Source organism: Ovis canadensis, chromosome 3 (assembly GCF_042477335.2).
Source record: "Ovis canadensis isolate MfBH-ARS-UI-01 breed Bighorn chromosome 3, ARS-UI_OviCan_v2, whole genome shotgun sequence".
In the NCBI taxonomy this organism is placed as follows: domain Eukaryota; kingdom Metazoa; phylum Chordata; class Mammalia; order Artiodactyla; family Bovidae; genus Ovis; species Ovis canadensis.
Genome location: NC_091247.1, coordinates 143,194,847 through 143,218,042, shown reverse-complemented (window position 1 = coordinate 143,218,042; position 23,196 = coordinate 143,194,847). Strand labels below are relative to the sequence as shown.

General features: G+C 39.9%; 1 protein-coding gene and 3 non-coding genes across 5 annotated transcripts; all 4 read right to left on the bottom strand.

The window, feature by feature from the left end:
* Window positions 1-3,093: 3,093 nt before the first annotated feature.
* KANSL2 (KAT8 regulatory NSL complex subunit 2) lies at window positions 3,094-22,636 on the bottom strand. Of its 2 annotated transcripts, none has more exons than XM_069580883.1 (10): window positions 21,569-22,636; window positions 20,703-20,969; window positions 19,540-19,718; window positions 18,938-19,052; window positions 15,498-15,661; window positions 15,155-15,321; window positions 14,139-14,235; window positions 10,353-10,606; window positions 4,493-4,612; window positions 3,094-3,803 (listed from the first exon to the last, which is right to left on the bottom strand). In XM_069580883.1, the coding sequence occupies exons 1-10, from the start codon at window positions 21,622-21,624 to the stop codon at window positions 3,672-3,674; spliced, it is 1,551 nt and encodes a 516-aa protein (XP_069436984.1). In that variant the 5' UTR covers window positions 21,625-22,636; the 3' UTR covers window positions 3,094-3,671. The 2 variants fall into 2 exon arrangements, with proteins under 2 accessions (XP_069436984.1, XP_069436985.1); XM_069580884.1 differs by having other exon boundaries at window positions 10,455-10,606; window positions 21,569-21,658.
* LOC138438483 (small nucleolar RNA SNORA2/SNORA34 family) lies at window positions 4,027-4,165 on the bottom strand. The gene has a single exon (XR_011256408.1). It is a non-coding gene; the product is annotated as a small nucleolar RNA SNORA2/SNORA34 family (small nucleolar RNA).
* LOC138438480 (small nucleolar RNA SNORA2/SNORA34 family) lies at window positions 5,573-5,704 on the bottom strand. The gene has a single exon (XR_011256406.1). It is a non-coding gene; the product is annotated as a small nucleolar RNA SNORA2/SNORA34 family (small nucleolar RNA).
* Window positions 13,912-14,047, bottom strand: LOC138438479 (small nucleolar RNA SNORA2/SNORA34 family). Its single transcript, XR_011256405.1, has one exon. It is a non-coding gene; the product is annotated as a small nucleolar RNA SNORA2/SNORA34 family (small nucleolar RNA).
* Window positions 22,637-23,196: the final 560 nt, after the last annotated feature.

Here is a 23,196-nt window from a genome sequence, read left to right as displayed (position 1 = left end):
CATTTATCTCTCTTGTGTGAAGAATGGTCTACTGAGGTCATTTATCCATTTTAAAACTGGGGGTTTTGTCAATGTTGGCATACTCTGGATAACGTTTCATCATATATTTAATGGGCAAATATTTTCTTTCATTCTATGGGCTATACTTTCACTTTCTGAATTGTATCTTTTGATGCAGATTTTTAATTTTGAGGAAATCCAATTTATTTTTTCATTGCTTGTGCTTTGCTGTCAGATCTACAAAACTGTGGCTAAATCCAAAATTATGAAGATTTATCCCCATGTTTTATTGGAGCGTTTAACAGTTATCCCTTCATATCTGTGTAGAGTTGATTCAAGGACACTGGGGCATACCAAAATCTGCATGGTTATTTGCATATAACCTAGGGACACCTTCCTATATGCTTTAATCCAGCCTTCAGTGAAAAGAGAAAAACATCTCAGTAGATGAAGACGTAAGCAGTGCACTTGGCCATCTACTTTTTGTGGAGGGAGACATGGCCGGAGATGAGAATATACACAGATTCTTAAGCAGCAACCAAGGATCTGGCTGACTGGTCAGGAAATTGGAAGAAAAGGGACTAGAAGACACAAAGAAGGTGAGGTAAAGATACATGACATGAGAATATGAATCAAACATGAAACTGTTTCTCTGTCACTTGTTAACACCCACCAGAAAGCATTCTCCACTTAAAAATGGCACTGGAAAACCAAGTAGACAAAGTGGCTTGATCAGCTGATGTTAACTATCCTTCATCATCACCCTAGAACTAGGACAGATACATAAACAAGCAAAGATGGAGATTATACTGAAATGGACTCCTAGTTATCACCTGGCTACTGTCCCCTCCAAACGTCTAACCAGCCACCAATAGAGGCAACACTGAGCCCATTATGCACTACCCCTCAACCACACCACCTTCTTGGTAGTAAGCAGAATATACCAGGCCCTTTCAGTCCTTCAAGAGCAAGTGATACATCCTCACAGGGATGTACCCTATTTCAGGTACAGGTTTTGCCTTTCCTGTTCACAGGGCTTCAGGCAGCACTTCAGGCAGCACTGCAGGCATGAAATTCCACATGACCTATCACCTAAGGAATCCACTGCACAGCGGAGAATCAACTGACCATATCACACTGCACCATCCAGGAGCAGCTGGCCTTAGACAGCCCTGAAACAGCCTACTGAAGGTACAGTTGAAAAACACCAGCATGGAGGAAATACTTCTCAAGGATGGGTGCTATCCTTCAGGACACAGTTGTTCATTATTTTAGTTGCTAAGTTGTGTCGCATTCTTACTGTGACCCCATTCACTGTAGCCCACCAGGCTCTGTCCATGGGATTTTTCAGGCAAGATTACTGGAGTGGATTGCCATTTCCATCTCCAGGGGATCTTTGCAACCCAGAAATCTAACCCGGGTCTCCTGCATTGCAGGTGCTGAGCCTCTGTGGAGGCCCTCTTCTTCAGCACGCACAACATGCCCTAAATAAGAAATCTCTATAAACTGTTATGTCCCTCTGGGAATTAAAAAATGGGCTTGCAACCAGGAGACAGAAGCAGAGTAGCCCTGCTTATTACAACCATGACCTGCTGGGTATTTCCACCTGACTTAAGGCTCTGCAAGATTATAGGTCCTGATCCCTAAGGCACTCTTGCCAGGAAAGATAGATCTATTCGTTGTTCAGTCACTCAGTCACGTCCAACTCTGCGACCCCATGCTAGGCTTCCCTGTCCTACACTATTTCCTGGAGTTGGCTCAAACTCCTCTTCATTGAGTCAATCACGCCCCCAACCATCTCCTCCTCTGAAGCACCACCAGGAAACTTCAAACTCTGTCCAGGAAAAGGAGCTCCATATCAGGATAACTGACTGATCAGCTGAACAAAGTAGGGCTCCAGCTCCATCTGTAGATCTACGCTGAGGCCACAGCTCCCTCAGGATGCTGCCACTAAAGGCAGGCCATGTCTTCTGACAGGTAACCTTTGCTTAGGGACTACCATGCAACAGCATTTCCTGAGCTATAAATACAGCCCAAATAAGTCTCTTCCTACCAGATCTTAATTACAGAGGATAAAACCTTGGAGGAGAGTAGTAGCTATGTGTGGGCTTTTCCAAACGCTTCACCTTGCATTTGCAGACAAGTGGCCATCAGAATCTCTGGGTTCTAGGATACAGGTTCCATGGCTTCTACTCCACCCTCCGGCCCCTGCCAAAGGTACCTGAACCTGTTAATTTATAAAACCACCAGACTGAGTGACGTGGATGCTAGCAGTTTGCCAGCAATTTTTTAAAACAATGAAAAGACGGGACTTCCCTGGCAGTTTAGTGGTTAGCACTGTGCACTACCACCCCAGGAGAGTAGGGGTCTTGTTGGGAAACTAAGACCTTACATGCTGTGTGGTGTAGCGAAAAAAAAAAAAAAATGGGAAGAAGATATTTTAATCCCTAATCTTGTTGCAGAAGTTTTTCAATCTGCATAAGGGATGTTCGTGAATAGTGTAAAAAGTACTAGACAAGAAAGCAGTGGGAACAAATAAACTGGAGTATACAGCAAGCCCTATTAAAGGTGATCTCAGGATTCATCTGACAGGTCTTCTGAGTCACTTCCTGACCATTCCCAGGAAATAAACTAAAGCCAAGGTGATAATGTAACTATGTAACTTTTCTCCATTCCAGTTTTTACAAAGGGTAACTTTTTGGCCTCCCTGTCATATTACATTATGGTGAGATCACACACTCCTAGCTTTACACACACACCCACACACCCACACACCCCCACACCCACTCCTAGCCTTAGAGGATTTTGAGACAACAATCAGCCACTAATTGTGAGAAAAAAATGTGAGTGGGACGAAGGAGCACAGAGGATGAAAAATTCCTCCCATTTGGGAGGAATATGCAGAAATGTAACTAGACAAGTAGGTTTTAATAAGGGAGCCCTTTCCATTTACTTATTACAGGTTTTTAAATCTTTTAAGTGATATCTGTCTTCTTTTCTTTCCCTTTCCCATCAGACAGCTCCCAACCCACCCCCACCAACAAACAGACACCACACTCTCAAACACAAACAAAACATGCATTCAACTCCTTGTTTTATATTTTCATAACACTTTAACATTTAATAGAAACTATGTACAATAATTTTTTATCGTATCTTACATAAGATAGCCACTACAGAAAGTTACATAGGTTAGAAGCAAGATGGATGGTTTAGGAAGGCCCAGTTCTGTGGGCTATTTTCTCAAAGACTATGGGTCAGAGTTCATTGAGGAGAGGAGCTTCAGAGTACCCAAGGATGAGAGGTGAGGAAAGGCTAAAATACAGGCTGCTAGACAGAGATAACCAACCACTGGGTCCCTCAACATCCCAAGACTTGGGAAACAGCATTACAAAAACCTCTCTTCCCTTAGGCACAGTCTCCAGGACTCTCCATCCCAGCAGCTCTGATGGGAATCACGTACCTCTCCCCCTTGCATGGAGTGGGAAGACATCCACAGCTTGTAGACACTATTGGTCCCTGCCCCCAACATCTGACTAGAACACTCAATAACCCAAAAGAAAAACAATGTAGTCTGGACTGTCCTTTATAGTGAGAGATGGGTCAGAATACTTGTTTAAAGAATGGGAAATACAAATCCTCCGAAGTCAACTGGTTCCCAGGACAAGCTATCAACTAACAGAAGTGGGTTCCGGCTTCCCATTTGCAGTAGCCATTCCACTCTGAGACAATGGTGCGGGGGCTTTCTCAGAATTTCGAGGTCCCTGTGATCTGCACCCATCTCCAGACATCTGCATCTGGCCCTGTTAAAACAAAGTCAGTTTGGTTACAAACTCATCCATTGTGGCCTGCAGCATGAATCTGATTTATATAAAGCCCATGTACAGTAAGCAACCAGAACAAGACAGCAGATAGAAAATAACTATGTAGTTGCTATTCCCCATACTTGACTATTCCTGACCCCTGGAGTCACAAATCATTACTGGTAGCATTCCCGAGGCTCTCCCAATGCAAAGGAAAGCTGTGGGTTGTTTCTTCCAAATGAAATAGCCATTCCCTGCTGAGGTTCCAGAACAACCGACAAATCACACAGGAAGACAGTGCTCTGGGCCTCTGTTTGAAACCAACAGCTATAGTGTAACTGCAGGTCTTCAGTCAGGGCCGTGAGTGTCCCAGCCAAAACTCAAAGAAAACAAATCACACTGCTTGTGCTTAACTTTTATGATGAAAACAATTCTCATACTGAACTCTCCCTTAAATCAACAATTTACCTACATTCCTTGCCTCAACCTTTCCTAGTTAACCAAATAAATTTATGTCCTGCTCTCCCAGATATGGGGACCAGGGGCTAGTAAATGTTCTAAGGCCCATCTGGAAAACTGCATCCAGGGGCACCTTCACAGCTAGTGGTGACAACCTCAACCCCCGGGAGTACATGCCAACCAGAGCCAGCATGGAGCTCTCTGCCCGGCTGAAGTTATTCTTCACTTGCCAAAATATCCACTGGGCCTTCGGCAATTTCTTTGACTGGATGATCTTCAAGGGTTAGTGAAGGATCAAAAAGCAAGGGTGAAGGAGGGCACTGCATACCGTCACCCACAACATCCAAATCCTAAGAAAAGAAAAAGAAAAAAACCTATCAGCAACACCAAGTGAATCAACAAGCTAGAGTCTGCCTACTTTTAGCAACTCTCACAGCAGTTCTCCCATCCTTCCCTCACCCCTTGTCTACCTTTAAACAGTAACAAATGTGCGTGCAACAAATGGGAGGAGATCGAAAAGTACTGATTCTTGTTGCCAAAAATAAAGCACAGACCACTATAGTAGCTTTTAAGAGTATTTTTTAAACAAGAAAATTCAGGGACAGAAAGTAGAATGATAGCTACCAAGGGCTACAGACAGAGGCAATGTGGGAGTTACAGTTTAATGGATACAGTCTCTGTCTGAACTGAGAAAAGTTCTGTGTAAAGTTCAATGGAAATTGATCGTGGTGATGATTGCAATATAGTTTAAATGTACTTAATACCACTGAATAGTATGTTTTAAAATGGCAAGTCTTACATTATAAATATCTTACCACAATAAAAAATATTTTAAAGAAACATATACTGGAATTCCCAGGCAGTCCCGTGGTTAGGACTCTATGCTTTCCTTCACTGCCAAGGGTGTAGGTTCAACCTCTGGTTAGGGAACTAGACCTGTGCAGCACCCGGCCCTCCCCACAACAGGCATAACTTCTAAGACTAGCTGTAGTCAACCTCTAAGTTCATGAGTGATGCATCTAAAATGGACAGCAGCATAATTATAAATTAAAATGAAATACCACCTTAACAGATGGGACAATATGAGACCACTTGATAAATATTCTAACAGCCACAAAGCCAGCCAGTGAGTAAAACAGGAAGAGGTATAGGGAAGAAAGAAGGAAGACAATAAAACTCACAAGTCCTTCTGAATGGCCAGGAGACATTCTGGTTAAGTCATTACGCCACAGAGAGTAAGTTCCTGATTTTTAAACCTAACATAATCCAACTGCCTTTTAAAATACACACATGACATTATATTCTACAGACTATGTTTCTTCCAGTTGAACTGGCTATTCCCACTGGAGGGCTGAAGCCAACAGACCATAGGAAGACAATGCTCTCGGCTCCTGTCTGAAACCAACAGCTACAGCAAACTACTGGTCTTGATTCAGGGCCTAAAGCGCTATAAAAGCTCAGAAAATATGTCAAATTCACTTTCATGCCTCTGCTTTCTAAGCTTTACTGCTAAACTCTGCTTCCCAAGAACGAAAACTATCCAAGGGTTTAAACTGTCCTGTGTTCAAGGCCCTTTACAGAGGATCCATGTCTCCAGTGATTCAGCTTCTTCAGAAAAGCGAAGTTCTATGCTTTAAAAATAAGTCTTAAGAATTCAAAATCCTTTCCGTTAGTTTTGATCACCAAAACAAAGAATCATATCCTTAAGGTAAAGGAAGGAATATAACTTTGAAGCCTTTGACTGTGTGGATCACAACAAACTGTGGAAAATTCAAGAGATGGAAATACCAGACCACCTTACCTGCCTCCTGAGAAATCTGTATGCAGGTCAGGAAGCAACAGTAAGAACTGGACATGGAACAGACTGGTTCCAAATTGGGAAAGGAGTATGTCAAGGCTGTATATTGTCACCCTGCTTATTTAACTTATATGCAAAGTACATCATGTGAAATGCTGGATGAAGCACAAACTGGAATCAAGATAGCCGGGAGAAATATCAATAACCTCAGATATGCAGATGACATCACCCTCATGGCAGAAAGCGAAGTACTAAAGACCCTCTTGATGAAAGTAAACAGAGTGAAAAAGTTGGCTTAAAACTCAACATTCAGAAAACTTATCATGGCATCTGGTCCCATCACTTCATGGCAAATAGATGGGGAAACAAGGGAAACTGTGTGTGTGGGTGTGTGTTTTGTCACTTAGTTGTGTCCGACTCTTTGAGACCCCATGAACTGTGACTTGCCAGGCTCCTCTGTCCACAGGATTCTCCAGGCAAGAATACTGGAGTGGGTTGCCATTTCCTTCTCCAGTGGAAAAGTGATTTTGGTGGCTCCAAAATCACTGCAGATGGTGACTGCAGCCATGAAATTAAAAGACACTTGCCCCTTGGAAGAAAAGTTATGAACAACCTAGACAGCATATTCAAAAGCAGAGACATTACTTTGCCAACAAAGGTCCATCTAGTCAAAGCTATGGTTTTTCCAGTAGTCATGTATGGATGTGAGCTGGACTATAAAGAAAGCTGAGCACTGAGGAATTGATGCTTTTGAACTGTGGTATTGGAGAAGACTCTTCAGAGTCCCTTGGACAGCAAGGAGATCCAACCAGTCCATCCTAAAAGAAATCAGTCCTGAATATTCACTGGAAGGATTGATGCTAAAGCTGAAACTCCAATACTTTGGCCACCTGATGTTAAGAACTGACTCATCTGAAAAGACCCTGATGCTGGGAAAGACTGAAGGAGAGAGAAGGGGATGACAGAGGATGAAACGGTTGGATGGCATCACTGACTCAATGGACATGGGTTTGAGTAAGCTCCAGGAGTTGGTGATGGACAGGGAGGCCTGGCGTGCTGCAGTCCATGGTCGCAGAGTCGGACACGACTGAGTGACTGAACTGAACTGATAAAGGATGTGCTAGACTTAAAGCTGCTCCATCTGAGCAGAAACATAAGGAAAAGGATATAGCTGGCTACCTAACATCTATTTCAGATGTGTTAGAAACTTCTGTACACAGAAACCAGTGTTCTCACACCGTTAAGACTATTAACTACTGGGACTCCCTGGCAGCCCAGTGGTCAAGACGTCATGCTTCCACTGTAGGGGGTGCAGGTTTGATCCCTGTACTTGTTTCAAGGAACTAAGATCCTACATGCTGCAGACAGAAGGGGGGGGTGGGGTGGGGAAACTGTGAACTGTTCTATCCAGTTCTTTTAGTATGCACAATTATCATGCACTTGACCCTTGCACAATGCAGTGGTCAGGGGCCACAATGTCCAGTCAGAAATCAGTGTCCATGGTTCTGTACCCTCAGGTTCAATCAACCGCAGACCATGAAGACTGTAAAAAGTATGCACTGGAAAAAAAAAATCTGCGTAGTAAGTGAACCCACACAAGCTCAAGCCCATGTTGTTCAAGAGTCAACTGCATAATTAACTAATGTGAAATTTAAAAGAACCCACGTAAGTAATGTGGCAAAATGTTTCAAAGTCTCAAAATGACAATGGCATAGAAAGTTTTCAAAGAAAAATAGACACTAAAAAGGCTTTCTTCACATATTGAGTGTTGTCCGTTATGAGAATTAAAATTGGGAACAGGAACCTAAAATAAGAGGAAGAAAGGATCAGCAGAAACGCCTAACATAAGAGGAGACATACCAGAACATAGGATAGAATCCACATTTTGTTCTGATGTCAAATATAGAACTCAAAAAAAAACAAACACAAAAAGAGAGCAAGCTCAAAGTAACAGGATTAAGGTATTAAATTACTATTTGTCAAATATCCTTAGATCAAAGGACAGAAAACAGGCAAGTGTTAATGTCTGATACCTGGTCTTCCCACAAGTTACCAGAAATTATTATTAAGTTACAGAAATGATATCTAAGAAAGAACATAGGAGGATTGCTGGGTGGAATTCACATAATTAAGAAACTATTTTTTCCCAGCAAGACTACAATATTCAGAATTTACGGGAAGACAAAATTTCTTTTATAAAACTGAATTTGAATATGTTTCAACATTTTCTGGAGAATTTTTACCTCCAAACAAAAAAACTACTTCTTAAATGACCAATGTGGTTCATCTAAAGTACATTAATACGGACATAATAGATGATCAAGTACAAATAGCTAATTATCACTTTTAAGCCTCTAACAACAAAGGTCCCTCTTAAAAACCCATTAGATTCTCAAAAATGAAGTTACTTCTCGTACATTCTTTCACATCTCATAATCACTAACATTTTGTGTTATTATTCTCTGAAAAGCAAACAAGAATATAATCTTCAACAAAAAGAGTCATATTTTCTCAGATCTAAATCATCAAAAGTTTGAGAGAGAACACTTTAAAATTAATGACAAAAACAAGTGAAAGGGGAAACAAAAGGGTCAAAATAGAAAATGGCTCTAGAAATTAACAATCACATGAAATAAAACCAATAAAAAAAATTAACAATAATCTAGTACATGTAAATAAAACAAGTGCTGATTTCTACATATATACATTACTATGTGAAGGGAATCTGGCAACATAAAACAGATAAATCTGTTCATGTTATTAAGTTTGTTTTTAAAAAAAGGAAAGATAGTACCTGTAAAAATGAAGAAAAGTGGACAAAAATTTGCCCATCAATCTAAGGCTATCTATTCAACACTCTCTTCAACACAATCTCACTGGAAAACTTTGGGAAGCACTAGAGTATATAATCTCTAGGATTCTCATATCCTATGAATCTGTTTCAAAGAAAAAAATATTTTAATTGTTTTTACTTTTTTTAGCTGTGCCATGCACCTTGCCAAATCGTAGTTTCCCCACCAGGGATCAAACCAATGCCTCAGCAGTGGAAGTGGGGAGTACAAACCACTGAACTACCAGGGAAGTCCAGAAAGAAATGTTTTAAAAAGCAATCATAATCAAGATTACAACCAAAAGTATAATTTTATTATCATAAAGTGACAAGCATTAATATACTAAGCCCACAGACAGTATACAATCAAAAAAGAGGGTAAGGAAATTTATTCAGTTCACTCTTCTTTTCGGGCCATACCACTTGGCTTGTGCGAACTTAGCTCCCCAACCAGGGAATGAACCCAGGCCACAGCAGTGAAAGCACCCAGTCCAAACCACTGGACCTCCAGGGAATTCCTTGGCATCAGCTTACTGATTCACCGAATCTGTTTACTGAATCAGTACCGCTTTTTAAGATATTAGCCTTTCCTGATGTATCTTTTTAGTGAGCAATACTGTAGGCCATCCAAATCCTGCTTCTACTCCTACACAAACAATACTGCAACCTTCACTAAATTTTCTATTTAGATTTGTCACTTTAAATATGCCATGGTTATATATAAGACATCTTATTAAAATCAGAAGATTTATCTTCATAATAAATAATGGAAACCTTTACTCAGAAAGCTAAAGATTAAGCCAAGTGCTAAAAAGAGAGAGGGAACGTCAAATGATCCCTAAAGTGAATAACATAATAGGGTAGTGCTAATTAGGCAAGCAAATACAATGAGAGATGCGTTTAAGAGCGAGGAGCAGGCTGAAAAAGGCAATGAAGTGTATACACTTAGAAGGTTGTCACAGTAAATATTTAGAGAGTTCAATGATATCCAAGTCTGTTCACAAAAGAATCTTTAATAACAATCAAAAATGAAAAACAGCAGGCAGAGCTAAGTTTAGGGCTGTTTTTTTTGGAGGGGACACATTAATCTAAAAATGATAACCCTGACTACACAACCAAAACACTTTGCAGTGCTGAGTAGATACTGGAATTCATTTGTATTAAGATTCTAGTGAATTACCTCGTGAATGGGCACCAAATTTCCCAGCTACATAAATCCAATCACAGAGACTTTCCTCCAACTTCTCTTAGATTGTAATTTCCCTTATCATGCCCTCAGAAAAACTGTAAATTTAAACCGTCTCCAAATGAAAGTGTTAACATACAAATATGACCATACGTATCATTTCAAAAACTTATCAGTTTTTTTCTTTTTTAAACCACAAATGACTAACCTAGTCTCACCATTAATAAATAAGGCCTTGCCTCAAGGGCCAACCAGAGCAGAGCTTCTCTAACTTACATCACTGAACTCCAGAGGTAAACTCTCAGTGGGCTGAAGCTCGGCAGCACTCAAGTACAGATCCATGGGGCCGGCTTCCAGATCGTCTGGCACAGACAGTACCTGCTCGGGCTTATACATCTGAGGAGGCAACTGGAAATGCAGTGGGCAGCAAGGATCCTCAGAAAGGCTTACAGGAACTGGTTTGTTGCAGGGTACCTCTTCAGACCCCTGGCAGCATTTGAAGAGAACCTGATTCGTGTCCTGACAAATATCTGTAGAAAAATGGTCAAGGGAAATAAAATGGATCTATCCAAGGCACAAAAATGTTGTCTGCCATGTAAAATTCAAGGTCTGGACTACACAAGATTATTAGTTACATTTGATACAGAATCAAATGCAGGTAACAATTTTTAAAGTTATTTCTCAAACTTTCATTTCCTAGAATAATTCTAGCTCTACCAGTAGTGTAAAGCTAGTCCCCAACCTCCATTTCAGGGTCTACACTTTAGAACAGACACTAATCTCATTCTCTCCATGAGGGTCAAATATAAAACATTTAAAAACACAGTGCTAAGTGTCAACAGTAATGATCCTAGAAATCTATACCTATCCAGAAGAAACATGTCAGGGCAAAAGCAAATAGCTTGCAGAGGCCCCTAACTCTGTAAGACTCCTTCCAAGAGTCAAAAGATACAATGTTGTTTCTGCTGTTAAGCAGATGGGCAGAAAGTTGTTTCTATTTTTTAAAAAAATCATTTTGAACTGTGTTTCCAAAATGTTTATTACATAAATTTGTTTAAAAGAAGCAGTGTACTGGGGAAAAAAGAGGCTCTAGTAATGTAATTAGGTATCATACTCTAACAGTAAATACTTTGCTTTAATAAGGGCCCATGGAAAGAAGTACTCCAAGTACACTCCAGGAGCCCTAACAACTTCTATTATGGGTAGAAGCAGAAAGGGACTATATTTCCAAGTTGGCAAAGAAGCGCTGTAGGATGAACGAACAATGAAATCATGATTAGATAGCAAAATTTCAGAAGTCAGTCTACAAAATATATTTTTCTTAAGTTTTAGCATTTCCTGATATCCTAACTACACAGTTGTTTTCCCTAAATTAACAGACAACTGTCATTTCAAATTTGGGCTCATTTTTTAAACAAGAAAGCACAATTTTCTATAAATTGATTGTACCCAATTTTCTATAAACTGCTTATGCAAGTATGGGTAATTTTTAATCCTCCAAATTTTAAGGTAACTTTTTACAGGTAAAAAATCTAATGTACATTACAATTTTTAAGCCAAATAAACCTCTTGAAAAAAGTTACTTTTTTTAATCCATTCTTAGAACTTGCCAAACTCTCTAAAATGGAATTGGCACAGCACTGCCACCACCGGCATTATGGCCATCTGTGTGCTGTAGGATGCTTACTAGCAGCATTCCCGGCCTCTGCCCACTCGATGTCAGCAGCACCCCCACCAGAGCCATGACGGACAAATGTCTCCACATGCTGCCAAGTGGGGACAATGGCCCCAGCTAAGCACTACTGCTCTCAAGGTACAGGATATAGCTCACTGTAAACAAGTAACTATCGAAATGAAAACCAATTATCAAGTGAACAACAAACTGCAATCTCTGTGTGCTTAAGAAGCCCAACCTTGTTTAAATTATCAAAATCTTAAATGTTAATCCATTAAATGTTTTAATTAGAACTTTTCATGTAATTCAAAGGACTTTCACAAGCCTCTTAGTTATTATCACAATATCCCTGAAAAACCTTCTACCGCCCTCCTCCCCCCCTTTCCTTTCAGATGGGGACAACAGACAAAAAAGGGAATGGTTGACCTACAACTAGAGACTGGGTCCTTCACTTTCAGTCCAGGGCTCTCTCCATTAGACCAGAGTAAAGAGTTAACAGGTCACCAATGGCAGTCGCATCTTTCTCTGGGATAAGGACTTAAGGAAGGGTAAGTGACTTAGGCAACCATGGAGCGGAAAGGAAAAGAACATAAAAGAGAAAAATAATACTTCCCTTCTCTTTCCAAATACACTTTATGTTCAACTTTGCTTTTTTAAAATATTAAAATTCTAATAAACTGAGTATAGTGCAGTAAGAAAAAGCCTAGAATATTCTTTAATATCCATAAGTTGGGTTTTTGCCTTATAAAGTAATTCAAGGCCACTAAAGAAAACCTTAAAGTACAAGGCAGAGGGAAAACGGCATTCATAACCCCACCATCCAAAAATAGTCACATTTGTCATATTCCCTCCCAGTATTAGTTCCATGCAGTTAAAACCATACTCTACTGAATTCCATATTCTATTTTTGTCACTATCATTTTCTGGTCATTCATAATCTTTAAATATGTTTAATTCCTGAACATATTCCATATTACATTTTATCAAAATTTTCCTATTTTCCATCCCTGAAAATTTTAAGGCTGTCTCTAGTTGGAAGAATTTTATGTAAAAATATTAATCTGTATTTTATTATCTTCTTAAATTCCCAGAGATGACATCAAAGAACATGAACATTAAAAAAGAAAAAAAAAAATGAATATTGTCAAACTGCTTTCTAAAAAGCCTGTACCACTTTACAGTCTCACTGGCAGTGTTTAGAAGGGCCCATTTCACTATTTCCTCACAAACTTTTGAAACTTACTAATTATATTTCATACATAGATAAGTATCAAATTTCTAGATTAGGGGATTCCCAGGTGGTCCAGTGGTTAGAACTCAGCACTTTCACTGCCAGGACTTGGGTTCAATCCCTGGTCAGGGAACTAAGATCTCACAGGCTGTGGCAGTGCAGCCAAAGAGAAAAACAAAATGCACAGATGAAAAAAACTTCCTTGTTTTCTTATTTCACTTATTTATAGTTAAGATGAAAACTTTTCAACTATCAGCCACTTCTTTTAATCTGTCCATAGATAGCCTTTGCCCAATTATGTTTTCAGTATTTATCTTTAGTTTTTAATTACTCTGTATAAAAATTTTATATACTGATATCAAGGACATAATCCTTTTTCAAACATTTGTTACAATAATAAACTCGTATTTAATAAACAGAATAGAAAAAAATCAGTTTTCCTTTCAAAAAAGAAAGTTTTCCTTCCCTTCTTACCAAAGAAAATACATTTTACTTTCCAAATATCTGTGTATTTTGCCAGGCAAATGAAATCCAACAAGATTTATGCTTTTCATATAATAAAGATTATATTTTAAAAGCGCATTAACTATGAAAGTTACTTTTCTCAATGTTCATAATGTAGATGCACTTTCACAACCTAAGACACAACTCAAAAAATTTTACAACCGAATTATAAATGTTAAGTTTCCTGTTTGAATGAAAACTAAAATATACAAGCCATGGCCCTGACCACACAAAAGGATAATATTCAAAGACGGCTCACAGTTCAGAATCATCCCACTGTTTTCGGATACACAACAATTTTCTTTTATAGTAACTGGACTTAACATTATAATTTTAATGAAAAAGTTAAACCAGGGATCTCTAAATTTTGAAATCCTAGTATTAATCAACTACAAATAAGTATTAGCACCTATCACCAATGACTGAGATGTTTCTTTCTAATGAATTGACCATTACATTTCCAAGATCCGAAATGGCCAACAGACCATAGAAAGAGACTTCTTTAGGCTCCTGTTTGAAACCAACAGCTTCAGCAAACTGCTGGCCTTGATTCAGGGCCAAAAGAATACAAAGACCTTCAATTAACTAAACTATCACAGATCCCCACTAGCCTTCAGATTAGCTAGCAAACTAAACAGAGCAAAAAAGATACGGGTAAGGCAGTGTCTGGTCATTGGAAGAGACTGATTGGAACAACGAACATCATCCACAAAGGCCAAGCATCTCTGACTGGAACGAGTGGTATGGGCCTAAAATGAGAAAACACGTTAGTCAAAATAAATTATCTATCATTTAACAATTTATTCACCGATGCTATGCAAAAGGAAAAAGAAATTCAACCTCATGTCCAAATAACGAGCCAACCATAATTTGAAATACAACTCCTCCGTATTACAAAAGTGTGATACACAGGCCTAGCGTTTTTCAAACTACCTATCTTTTACTTATCTTAAATTGTAGTCTTATGCTGAGCCTCAAAAAATATGAGAAAAATGGAATTACTCTGACATTTTGTTTAAAAATAGTTTTAAACAAATTTAAAAATGATCACTTAACTTGTTTCATCAAACTGACTGACATTCATTGTTACTTATTCTACTTATTTCTCTGCTTTCTAAAACAAGTGTCACAAACTGTTAGGTGTTCTGTGCCTATTTCTGAAATGAAGCTTTCTGAACCAAGTAACTTAGAGATCTATGAAAATCCTTCAATACGCAGATGAAAACAAGAGTCCAGGGAGGTTCATTTATCAGAGCAGGCACAGAATTGATCAGAAGGGAACTAAAACCCATGTCTCTGGACTCCCAGGTAAGTGCTCAATATAGCCCATGTCCAGTAAGTTAGATTTCAGAACAAAACTTTCAGTCACATCCAACCCTTTGCGACCCCACAGACTGTAGCCCACCAGGCTCCTCTGTCCATGGATTCTCCAGGCAATACTGGAGTGCATAGCTAGTTCCTTCTCCAGGAAATCTTCCCAAACCAGGGATCAAACCCAGGTCTTCCATGTTGCAAGCAGATTCTTTACTATCTGAGCCATCAGAGAAGCCCTGTAAGCCTAGTAAGTTAGATTTTAGAAACAAAACTGTACAATAGCGTTCACCGTAAAAGCAAAGTGTTCTCTGTAAAAGCAAGTGTATATACCTTAGAGGTATATACACAAATCACCTGTTGGGCGGCACCATCTGTGGCCAGCATTCTGCGCTCCTTCAGCTGTCTATGTAGTAAGGCTTCCACTCCATAGCGCTGACGATACCGACGAAGACATTTTAGACGCTTTAAGTTTTCTCGTTCTTTGGCCAAAAGTCCCTCTGGGCCAGTCAGGAGACTACTACCTGGAAAGTCAAAACAGTCAAGATGTTATCTGCCAAGCAACCAAGGATGCATCTTCAAACAGTTTCAGAAGCAAATCCTTCTCCAGTCCAGGTAACAAAAAAGAAGTAAGTCTAACTACCAAATTTACATGTTGATTAAACCCATGACAGGTTGTTGGAACTGGCATAAAACTTGCCTAGAGCTTCATGTTCCACTTTGCGATTGTGTAAGTAACGTCGCTTCTTCTCTTTGAGCAGATGCTGAAGTCGTTTAAACTGATCAATGTACAAAGATTGCAAACGAATAAGCTTCTCACGCATAATCAGGGCCACTTCTTCTGCTGTATAGACACCAGCATGTCTAGAATAAGATGATTCAAAAAGGATAAGAAGGCACAACAATAAGACCCAAGCTTAAAAGGAGCAAAGAGTAAAGGTTAGACTTAGGTTTGCTATTCAACAAGCAGTCAGTGCTAAGATAATCACCTTACTAAATAAAAATGTTTTCACAGAATTTTATTATTGTCATTAAAAAACAAACTACCCAAGAATGGATACTAATGTATGATCTCAAAATGTGGATAAGGAAAAACATTTCATTATGCTCCCCAGTTATTTCCATTATGTTTAAACAGGAGTAAAGATACAGAACACTCAAAACTTCTATTAATCTAGTCTTGTTCCCTTTAATAATTTAATACAGAAAAAATCACTTACCAGTAAATTAAAGTGTTAATTTAGTAGCATGTATCTCAATATATTTTAATTAAAGTACAAAAGATCACAAACAATTACAACTTCTAATTTAAAAGTACACTTTTAATTGGTGGTCCAGTGGTTAGGGTTCTACGCTCTCACTGCTGAAAGGCCTGGAATCAATCCCTGTTCAGGCAACTAAGATCCCATAAGCCACAAAGCATAGCCAAAAATAAATAAATAAAAATAAGCTACACTTGTATTTTGGAGTTTATACCAGCCCTCAAAACACTGATCCCAATGGCTAGTCAATGTCCTCAGCTCATTCTCTTGACAATATTCTGAAAATATAGTACCCTGGAGAAACCCTTAATTGCCGAAGACCTAGATCAACTTTATTAAGCTTTGCCACCAACTATGAATTAACTTAAAAAAAAAAAACCTTATTCTAGAAAAGACAAACAGCTAGATATATACCTTGACTTGATACTCTCCTACTTTGATCTAGTAAAAATTATTTCTATTATTTAAAAGGCAAAATATACATGAACTATATACTAATTTTAAATCCAAAAAGTATGTGCTCTTTAAAATTTAACTCTTAAATCACTGAAATACACAGAATAAAACTATTAACTTTAGGACTGAGAGCAAATAATCTCTGCCAAAAACTTTTCTTATATATAAACAGGAGATAATACCTGTGTATAAGAAAAGTACAACTACAAAGTACTCTGAAATTATAAAAACAGCAAAATCTAAGATTCAGAAAATGTGAAAATTTCAAAACTATCTAATGTTTAAACAAGGTGATGAGGTTATTCATATTCAAGAAAATGGGGCATATCTGCATTAATGCCTGAATCCCTAAAATATTGAGGCCTTAACCTAACATCATTTGTTAGAATGAAATTAATTTCATTGTACCCTCAGAAGAGAATTTAACTGGGGACTACAATTTACAACAAATCATTTGGGGAGGCAGATGAGCATCCTAACTAAGGTAAATGCCTACTGCTGCTGCTAAGTCGCTTCAGTCGTGTCCGACTGTGCGACCCTATAGACAGAAGCCCACCAGGCTCCCCCGTCCCTGGGATTCTCCAGGCAAGAACACTGGAGGGGGTTGCCATTTCCTTCTCCAATGCATGAAGGTGAAAAGGGAAAGGAAAGTCACTCAGTCGTGTCTGGCTCTTAGCGACTCCATGGACTGCAGCCTACCAGGCTCCTCCGTCCATGGGATTTTCCAGGCAAGAGTACTGGAGCGGGGTGCCATTGCCTTCTCCGAGGTAAATGCCTATCATGTGACAAATGCGTCATTTATTTAAAGATAGAGCCACAAATATTCATAGCTAGTTTTAATTTTAAAAATCATGTACTAACTCTTCTTGCTCTGATACGCACAACTATAAGTCTAGGTTTATTATTAGACCAATTTCAAAAAAGGGAATCACTTATTATATCGTGTTAAATTGTTTTTGCCCTTTGTTCCTTTCAGGGGAAACTGACATCTAGCCCTTTTACCACTTATTATTTCTCATAAAATTAACTGGTATTTTGTTTCATGTAACAATCTCCTGTAAGGGCTTCCCTCCTAGCTCAGTCGGTAAACAATCTGCCTGCAATGCAGGAGATCCAGTATTCGTGCCTGAAGAATTCCACGGACAGAGGAACTTGGCAGGCTACAGTCCATGGGGTCGCAAGAGTGGACACGACTTAGCGACTAAACCACCAATCTCCTGTATGTAAGTCAGGTTAGCGTAAATGTAGATCAGTGAAGACTGACCCACTCTAGATTAGCAGAGACAAAATAAAGTTTCTGGACCTTACAAACTGAGTGTTTACCACACCCAAAGACAATCACTTAAACAATCAAGTATGGCATTTCCAGAAGCACAATGTAACTATATAAATTACATCTATATCCACATCCATATATATATATATATAATATCTATATCTATCTATCTATCTGTGGCTTAGTATAAAGTTTCTACTGTGAAAATATCCTGCTAGAAACAAGCATTTCTTCTCAAACTACTTACATGGACTTTCCAAACAAGTAGTTCCTGAATAGCTCTCTAAATTCAGATTACTTAAAATAGATGAAACTATTCTACTCAGAAAATAGAACCCTAAATGACTTCTTATAAAGTTCAGAATCCAAGGAATGAAGAAGATGCTATTCTAAGAATTTGTCAAACACAGTCAAGTCTAGAAATGCATCACCCCTCCCACTATTTAAGAGTTCTTCCACCTAAACTGTCAGTGGGAAGTATCAAGAGATAGAAGTCAGGAAAAAACAAAAACTAAACCCAAACTATGAGACACAGGCACATTAGACTTCTGGGTGGCAATGTTCTGTAACTCCAAAGCGATCGTGGGTTCGGTAAAGAGCAGAACCTTAGTAAGATGTAATTAGGACAATTACTCCTAGGTTTCTAAATCAGTTTGTCTTTCTTAGGCATGAAACCAAAGGAAGCTCTTAAACACCTTTTAATTTTTCTTAAACATATAAAGGTAAATAAAATATAAATTAATCAGAACTTTGGGGGTAAAAAAGTTGTTACTCAAATATAATCAGTTTTTCATTCCTGAGGTTTAAGTCAAGCACAAATTTTCATCACTCTTCTCTGATCTCTACCCACCTCTCAACTCCTATGTCCAAGAAATCTATTTCCCCCCTGCATTTTCTCACATGTAGAATTTGATATCCAAAAATTTTCCCAAATTACAAGACTTCTAAAAAACAGAATTGACTCCTACTCTGAGGCAAGATGGTGATGAATAATGACACTTCAATATGCAGAAGCTATTACTGCTCACAAATAGCTAAGCTATCTTCAACCCTCCTAGCTTATTAATCTATTAACAGCATGCAGTACTACAATCCACATACTACCTTCTAAAATATGTTAAAGCCCTATGTGGAGTTACAACTTACTTTAGGGGATCTTCTTGATCACTGTCTATGCTATCAGCTTCACTGTCAGGGTCACCTCTCCATGTCTGATCCACAGTAATGGGTTCCTGCTCCCCATCACTCCAGCTGTCTTCATCTGAGGCAAGGAAGGGAGAGCAGCCATTAAGACTTCCCACCTCTGTAACTCCACCACACAAAACTAGATTACTTAACACACCAATCCAAATCTTAAAATTAAAAATGCTTAATACAGAAGCACTGGCAAAGAAATATACTTCCTGAGTATAAGTACTTATAACACAAATGAGTTAACCATAGCCTCAAAAAGACAGAAAGGTCAACTCAAAATTATTCTGTTTCCTGAAATTATCTTACCTAACAAAGTAAAGTATAAAAACAGCACTGAAAGAGTCATAAACTCAGGATAAAGTAAACCTAAGCACACACTAATTAAAACCAAAAAGACTGGTGAACAGCAGCAGTCCTGAATTCTCCCAAACTGGCAATGAATTAATAATAATATTGTACTTTCAAGTGCCACATATGTTCAAGGCATTGAGATAAACCAAAGTTCTTTGTTAACTTTCTTCCTGTTTTTTCATTATGAGAAAGAAGATCCTTACCCAGAATTCGGCTGGCTTCACTGCGGCTACTTTCTGGAGTCTGAGACCCCAGCTCTGTCTTAGCATACGAGCTCAGCTGGCACAAGAGTGTTTCACCCACAGGCCCTGGATTAGTCTTTTTCATTTGCGCATGAAGTGCCAGGGCGTTTCTCCGAGCATGTTCAGCACAGAAGGATACCCTAAGGAGACAAAATATTAACGTTTCATACTCATGCTCCCTCTTACAAGAGTTCAGTGATTTCCACAGACAGTGATCTTTAGATCATTTTCAGGCAATCAAAATGACTATTATCTTCATTTATAGATTAAAAATGCTAGTGAGGCAGAGTAATTTAACGGGCAAGGTCAACTCATTTGGTATTACTGAAGGGAAATGCAGGTTAACATATTCCAGTGATCTATCCATCTAAGGAAATATTCCAACTATAAAAATGCTGGTATCATTTTGCAACAAGTCACACTGATCCACTTTCATCTCTCAAAATTGGTTCTGGGAGGCAATTTTACATTTTATAACACTTCAAAATCAATCCGTTGTAGGTAGTAAGATGTGGGACACAATGCAGAATTATCTAGCCAAATTATTTGTGCATGGATAGTTTAAATGATGAAATCTTTTCCTAAAAAAAATACACATGTATACAATTTTGCATTACCTAAGATTCAAGGACAGCCAAAAGAGCCATGGAACCTAGGCTTAAGAATTTATTTTACAGGGCTTCCCTGGTGGCTCAGCTGGTAAAGAATCTGCCTGCAATGCCGCAGACCTGGGTTCGATCCCTGGGTTGGGAAGATCCCTTCGAGAAGGGAAAGGCTTACCCACTCTAGTATCCTGGCCTGGAAAATCCCATGGACTGTATGGTCCACGGGGTCGCAGAGTGGGACACGACTGAGAAACTTTCACAAGGTAAAACTGCCAAAGAGATAATAAAACGGCCCAACTAGGAGATGTCTCTTCGTTTTCACCATTTTAAAAAATTTTCCAAGGATATACCCGTAACTTCAATTTTACAAACACGTGGCCTAAAAAACTTGGCGACTTTTTCCAAGGCCACATCCTGCCACATCTTCCTCTCACTTAAAAACTAAAAGTACATACGACAGTATCTGTCTGTCTGTCTGTCTGTCTGTCTCTCTCTCTCTCTATGTATATACACACATACCCATCTTTCTTCTCAGGCTTTGGGGCAGCACTGGGACATCTTTTTCCGTTCTTCGTCGATATATAACTACACTGCTTGAAAGGCGCATTCTTGTCTTCAAGGATATGCTTAATGCAAAATTCCTGCCCCTCCAGACGAGGTTGCGAACATGGACGATGAGTAAACGAACAAGACAGGGGCTCCTGAGATCTGGGCACTGGGGTGATCCTCCCCCGATTGGTCGGCAAGACGTGAATCCGAATCCTGTTCATACCAAAACCTGCAGGGCTGCACAAAGATCAAAAAGCCCTTAACCTTCCCAAAAAGCCCTTAACCTTCCCGAAAAGCCCAGCTCCACAATACCCGGGCAGACTGCGCGCGGCTTCTAAAACGCCAGGCCGAAGTCACGCTCCTTAACTGCCTTCCGCCCAAGTCTACCAAGATATTACTGAATTTGCCTCATCTCAACTTCTCTGTCCAAGCCCTCCCCGAACTCCGACCACAGCCACGTTGAAAGTATCTCAAGGGCTCGCACGGTCGCCACACGAGGGAGAAGCAGCAAGAGGCGGAAGCGCCAGCTCCTGCCGCACGCCGCGGCGCAACGCCGCAGACCCACCCGCCCCACCCCTGGCCTCCGCCTCCTCGCATGCCGCCTTTGTCCCGGCCCGCCTCAAAGCTGAACGCTGGGCCCTGCCCATCCTCGGAGGCCAGTGCAAGCGCCATTTTGTCCTAAGACTCCAAGCACAGGCGAATCTGGGTCCTGGAAGCCAAGAGGAGTAAAGCGCCCCTGACGCTGACTGAGACAGAGTAGCAGCTCGGAACAAACAGAAGGGGCGAAGCAGCAGCCTAACTCCAAAACCGAGGAGCAAGCACAGCCGCCATCTTACCTCTGCCGCTGAGCCGCGCCACTCGCTTTCTGGCAGCGCCAGCCACTTCTAACCATGCCTTTCCGGGCTCCCAGCCACTGATTGGATACTGAGCCTACGACTCTGTGTCACCATTGGCTATCTATCGAGTTCAGGGGGCGGGGCGCTGGGAAACGGCGAGGCTGGGTGGCTAGATGAGGTGTCTGTCAGCAACTCAGCTCTGGAGAGAGTGAGGCGGAGGGAGCGTGGGTTGTGGGTCGGCGGGGGACAGCTCTTTACATTTCCGACCGTAGCTGATGTCCAGGCGGATTTGGGGCGCTCTGTGTGTGATCTTAGGCCGCAGCTATTTCACCACCCCTACATAGTCGGTACAACAAAATCGACATGTAGAGGCCAAAGAATCACTGTACATTTGACTCTCATTGTCTATACAGGAAAAGGCTTTAGTTTTCTTTCGTGAACACTTCATTTGTGGAAACATTTTTTTCAAGTATTTACTGAGCCTAGGAAATTACACATATAAACTTTTAATTTTCAGAACCCTAAGAAGTTAGAAACTACGAATAGAACGGGCCCATATCTAGTAAATAGGGCGAGGTGAATTTGAACCCAGCCTTTATTCTGAGTTTCCCCAGTGGCTCAGACGGTAGAGAATCCACATTAAGTGTAGGATACCCGGATTCCATCCCTGGGTCCGGAAGATCCTCTGGAGAAAGGAAAGCCAAGCCACTGAAGTATTCTTGCCTGGAGAATCCCATGGACAAGAGGGGAGCAAAGAGTGGCACACAACTGAGTGACTAACTCATTCTTTACCCCTTTCTTCTCTCGTGAAGTGCATTGGACTGAGAGGGCTTCCCAGATGGCTCAGATGGTAAAAGTGTCTGCCAGCAATGCGGGAGGCCCAGACTCGATCCCTAGGTCGGGAAGATCCCAGTACTCTTGCCTGGAAAATTCCATGGACAGAGGAGCCTGGCAGGCTATAGTCCACGGGGTCTCAGAGTCTGACACGACTGAGGGAGTTCACTTTCACTTTTTTTCACTTTTTGGACTGAGAAAATTGAGTTCTAAGAAAATTGAGTAAATGAGTTCTAGTTGTGGCCTTGCTTCTCTACAATTCCATGCTAAATAACGCAGGTATATAGAATGGCAGATAAATCCCAATCTTATAATCCTTTAAGGAATTTTTAGTTAAAAGCATTTCATCTCACCAGGACTGTGTTACATACATAAGCAAACACTCCAACCCTCAGAAGTACAGAGATTTGTTATAAACATCCTATAATTTAAAACTAGTAGAGGCAGTCACATTACAGAAAACATGGGAATCTTCAACCAAATGCAGTGACATCAAAAAGGAAAATTAAAACTACTATAGAGAACAATGTAAAGAGGCATTAGGGACTAGGTAGAGATGCAACAAAGGCTTTAATTAGGGAGTCTAGAGAAGGCCTTAGTTGTGGGAGCTGGGGAATGCTGTGAAATCCTACTAAACTTGAGAAGACAAAATATGCTATTTAGAACCACTTCTAAGTTGAGGAGGGATAGAGATTATTAAATGATCAAGATATTGGCAAATTCTTTCTGCTTTTTATCAAAGTAGATGGCTGTTTTTAATCCGAGGAGAACTTTGTTAGCTACTGAACAGGTTC

Excerpts from the sequence above, each read along its gene's own strand:
- KANSL2 (XM_069580883.1), bottom strand. The coding sequence starts at position 21,624 with ATGGTTAGAAGTGGCTGGCGCTGCCAGAAAGCGAGTGGCGCGGCTCAG. Across the intron at positions 19,719-20,702 it reads AAGCCTGAGAAGAAAGATGG|GGTATCCTTCTGTGCTGAAC; the intron begins GTATGTGTGTAT and ends TTGTCTCCTTAG. Across the intron at positions 14,236-15,154 it reads CAGATGGTGCCGCCCAACAG|GCCCATACCACTCGTTCCAG; the intron begins GTGATTTGTGTA and ends TTCTCATTTTAG.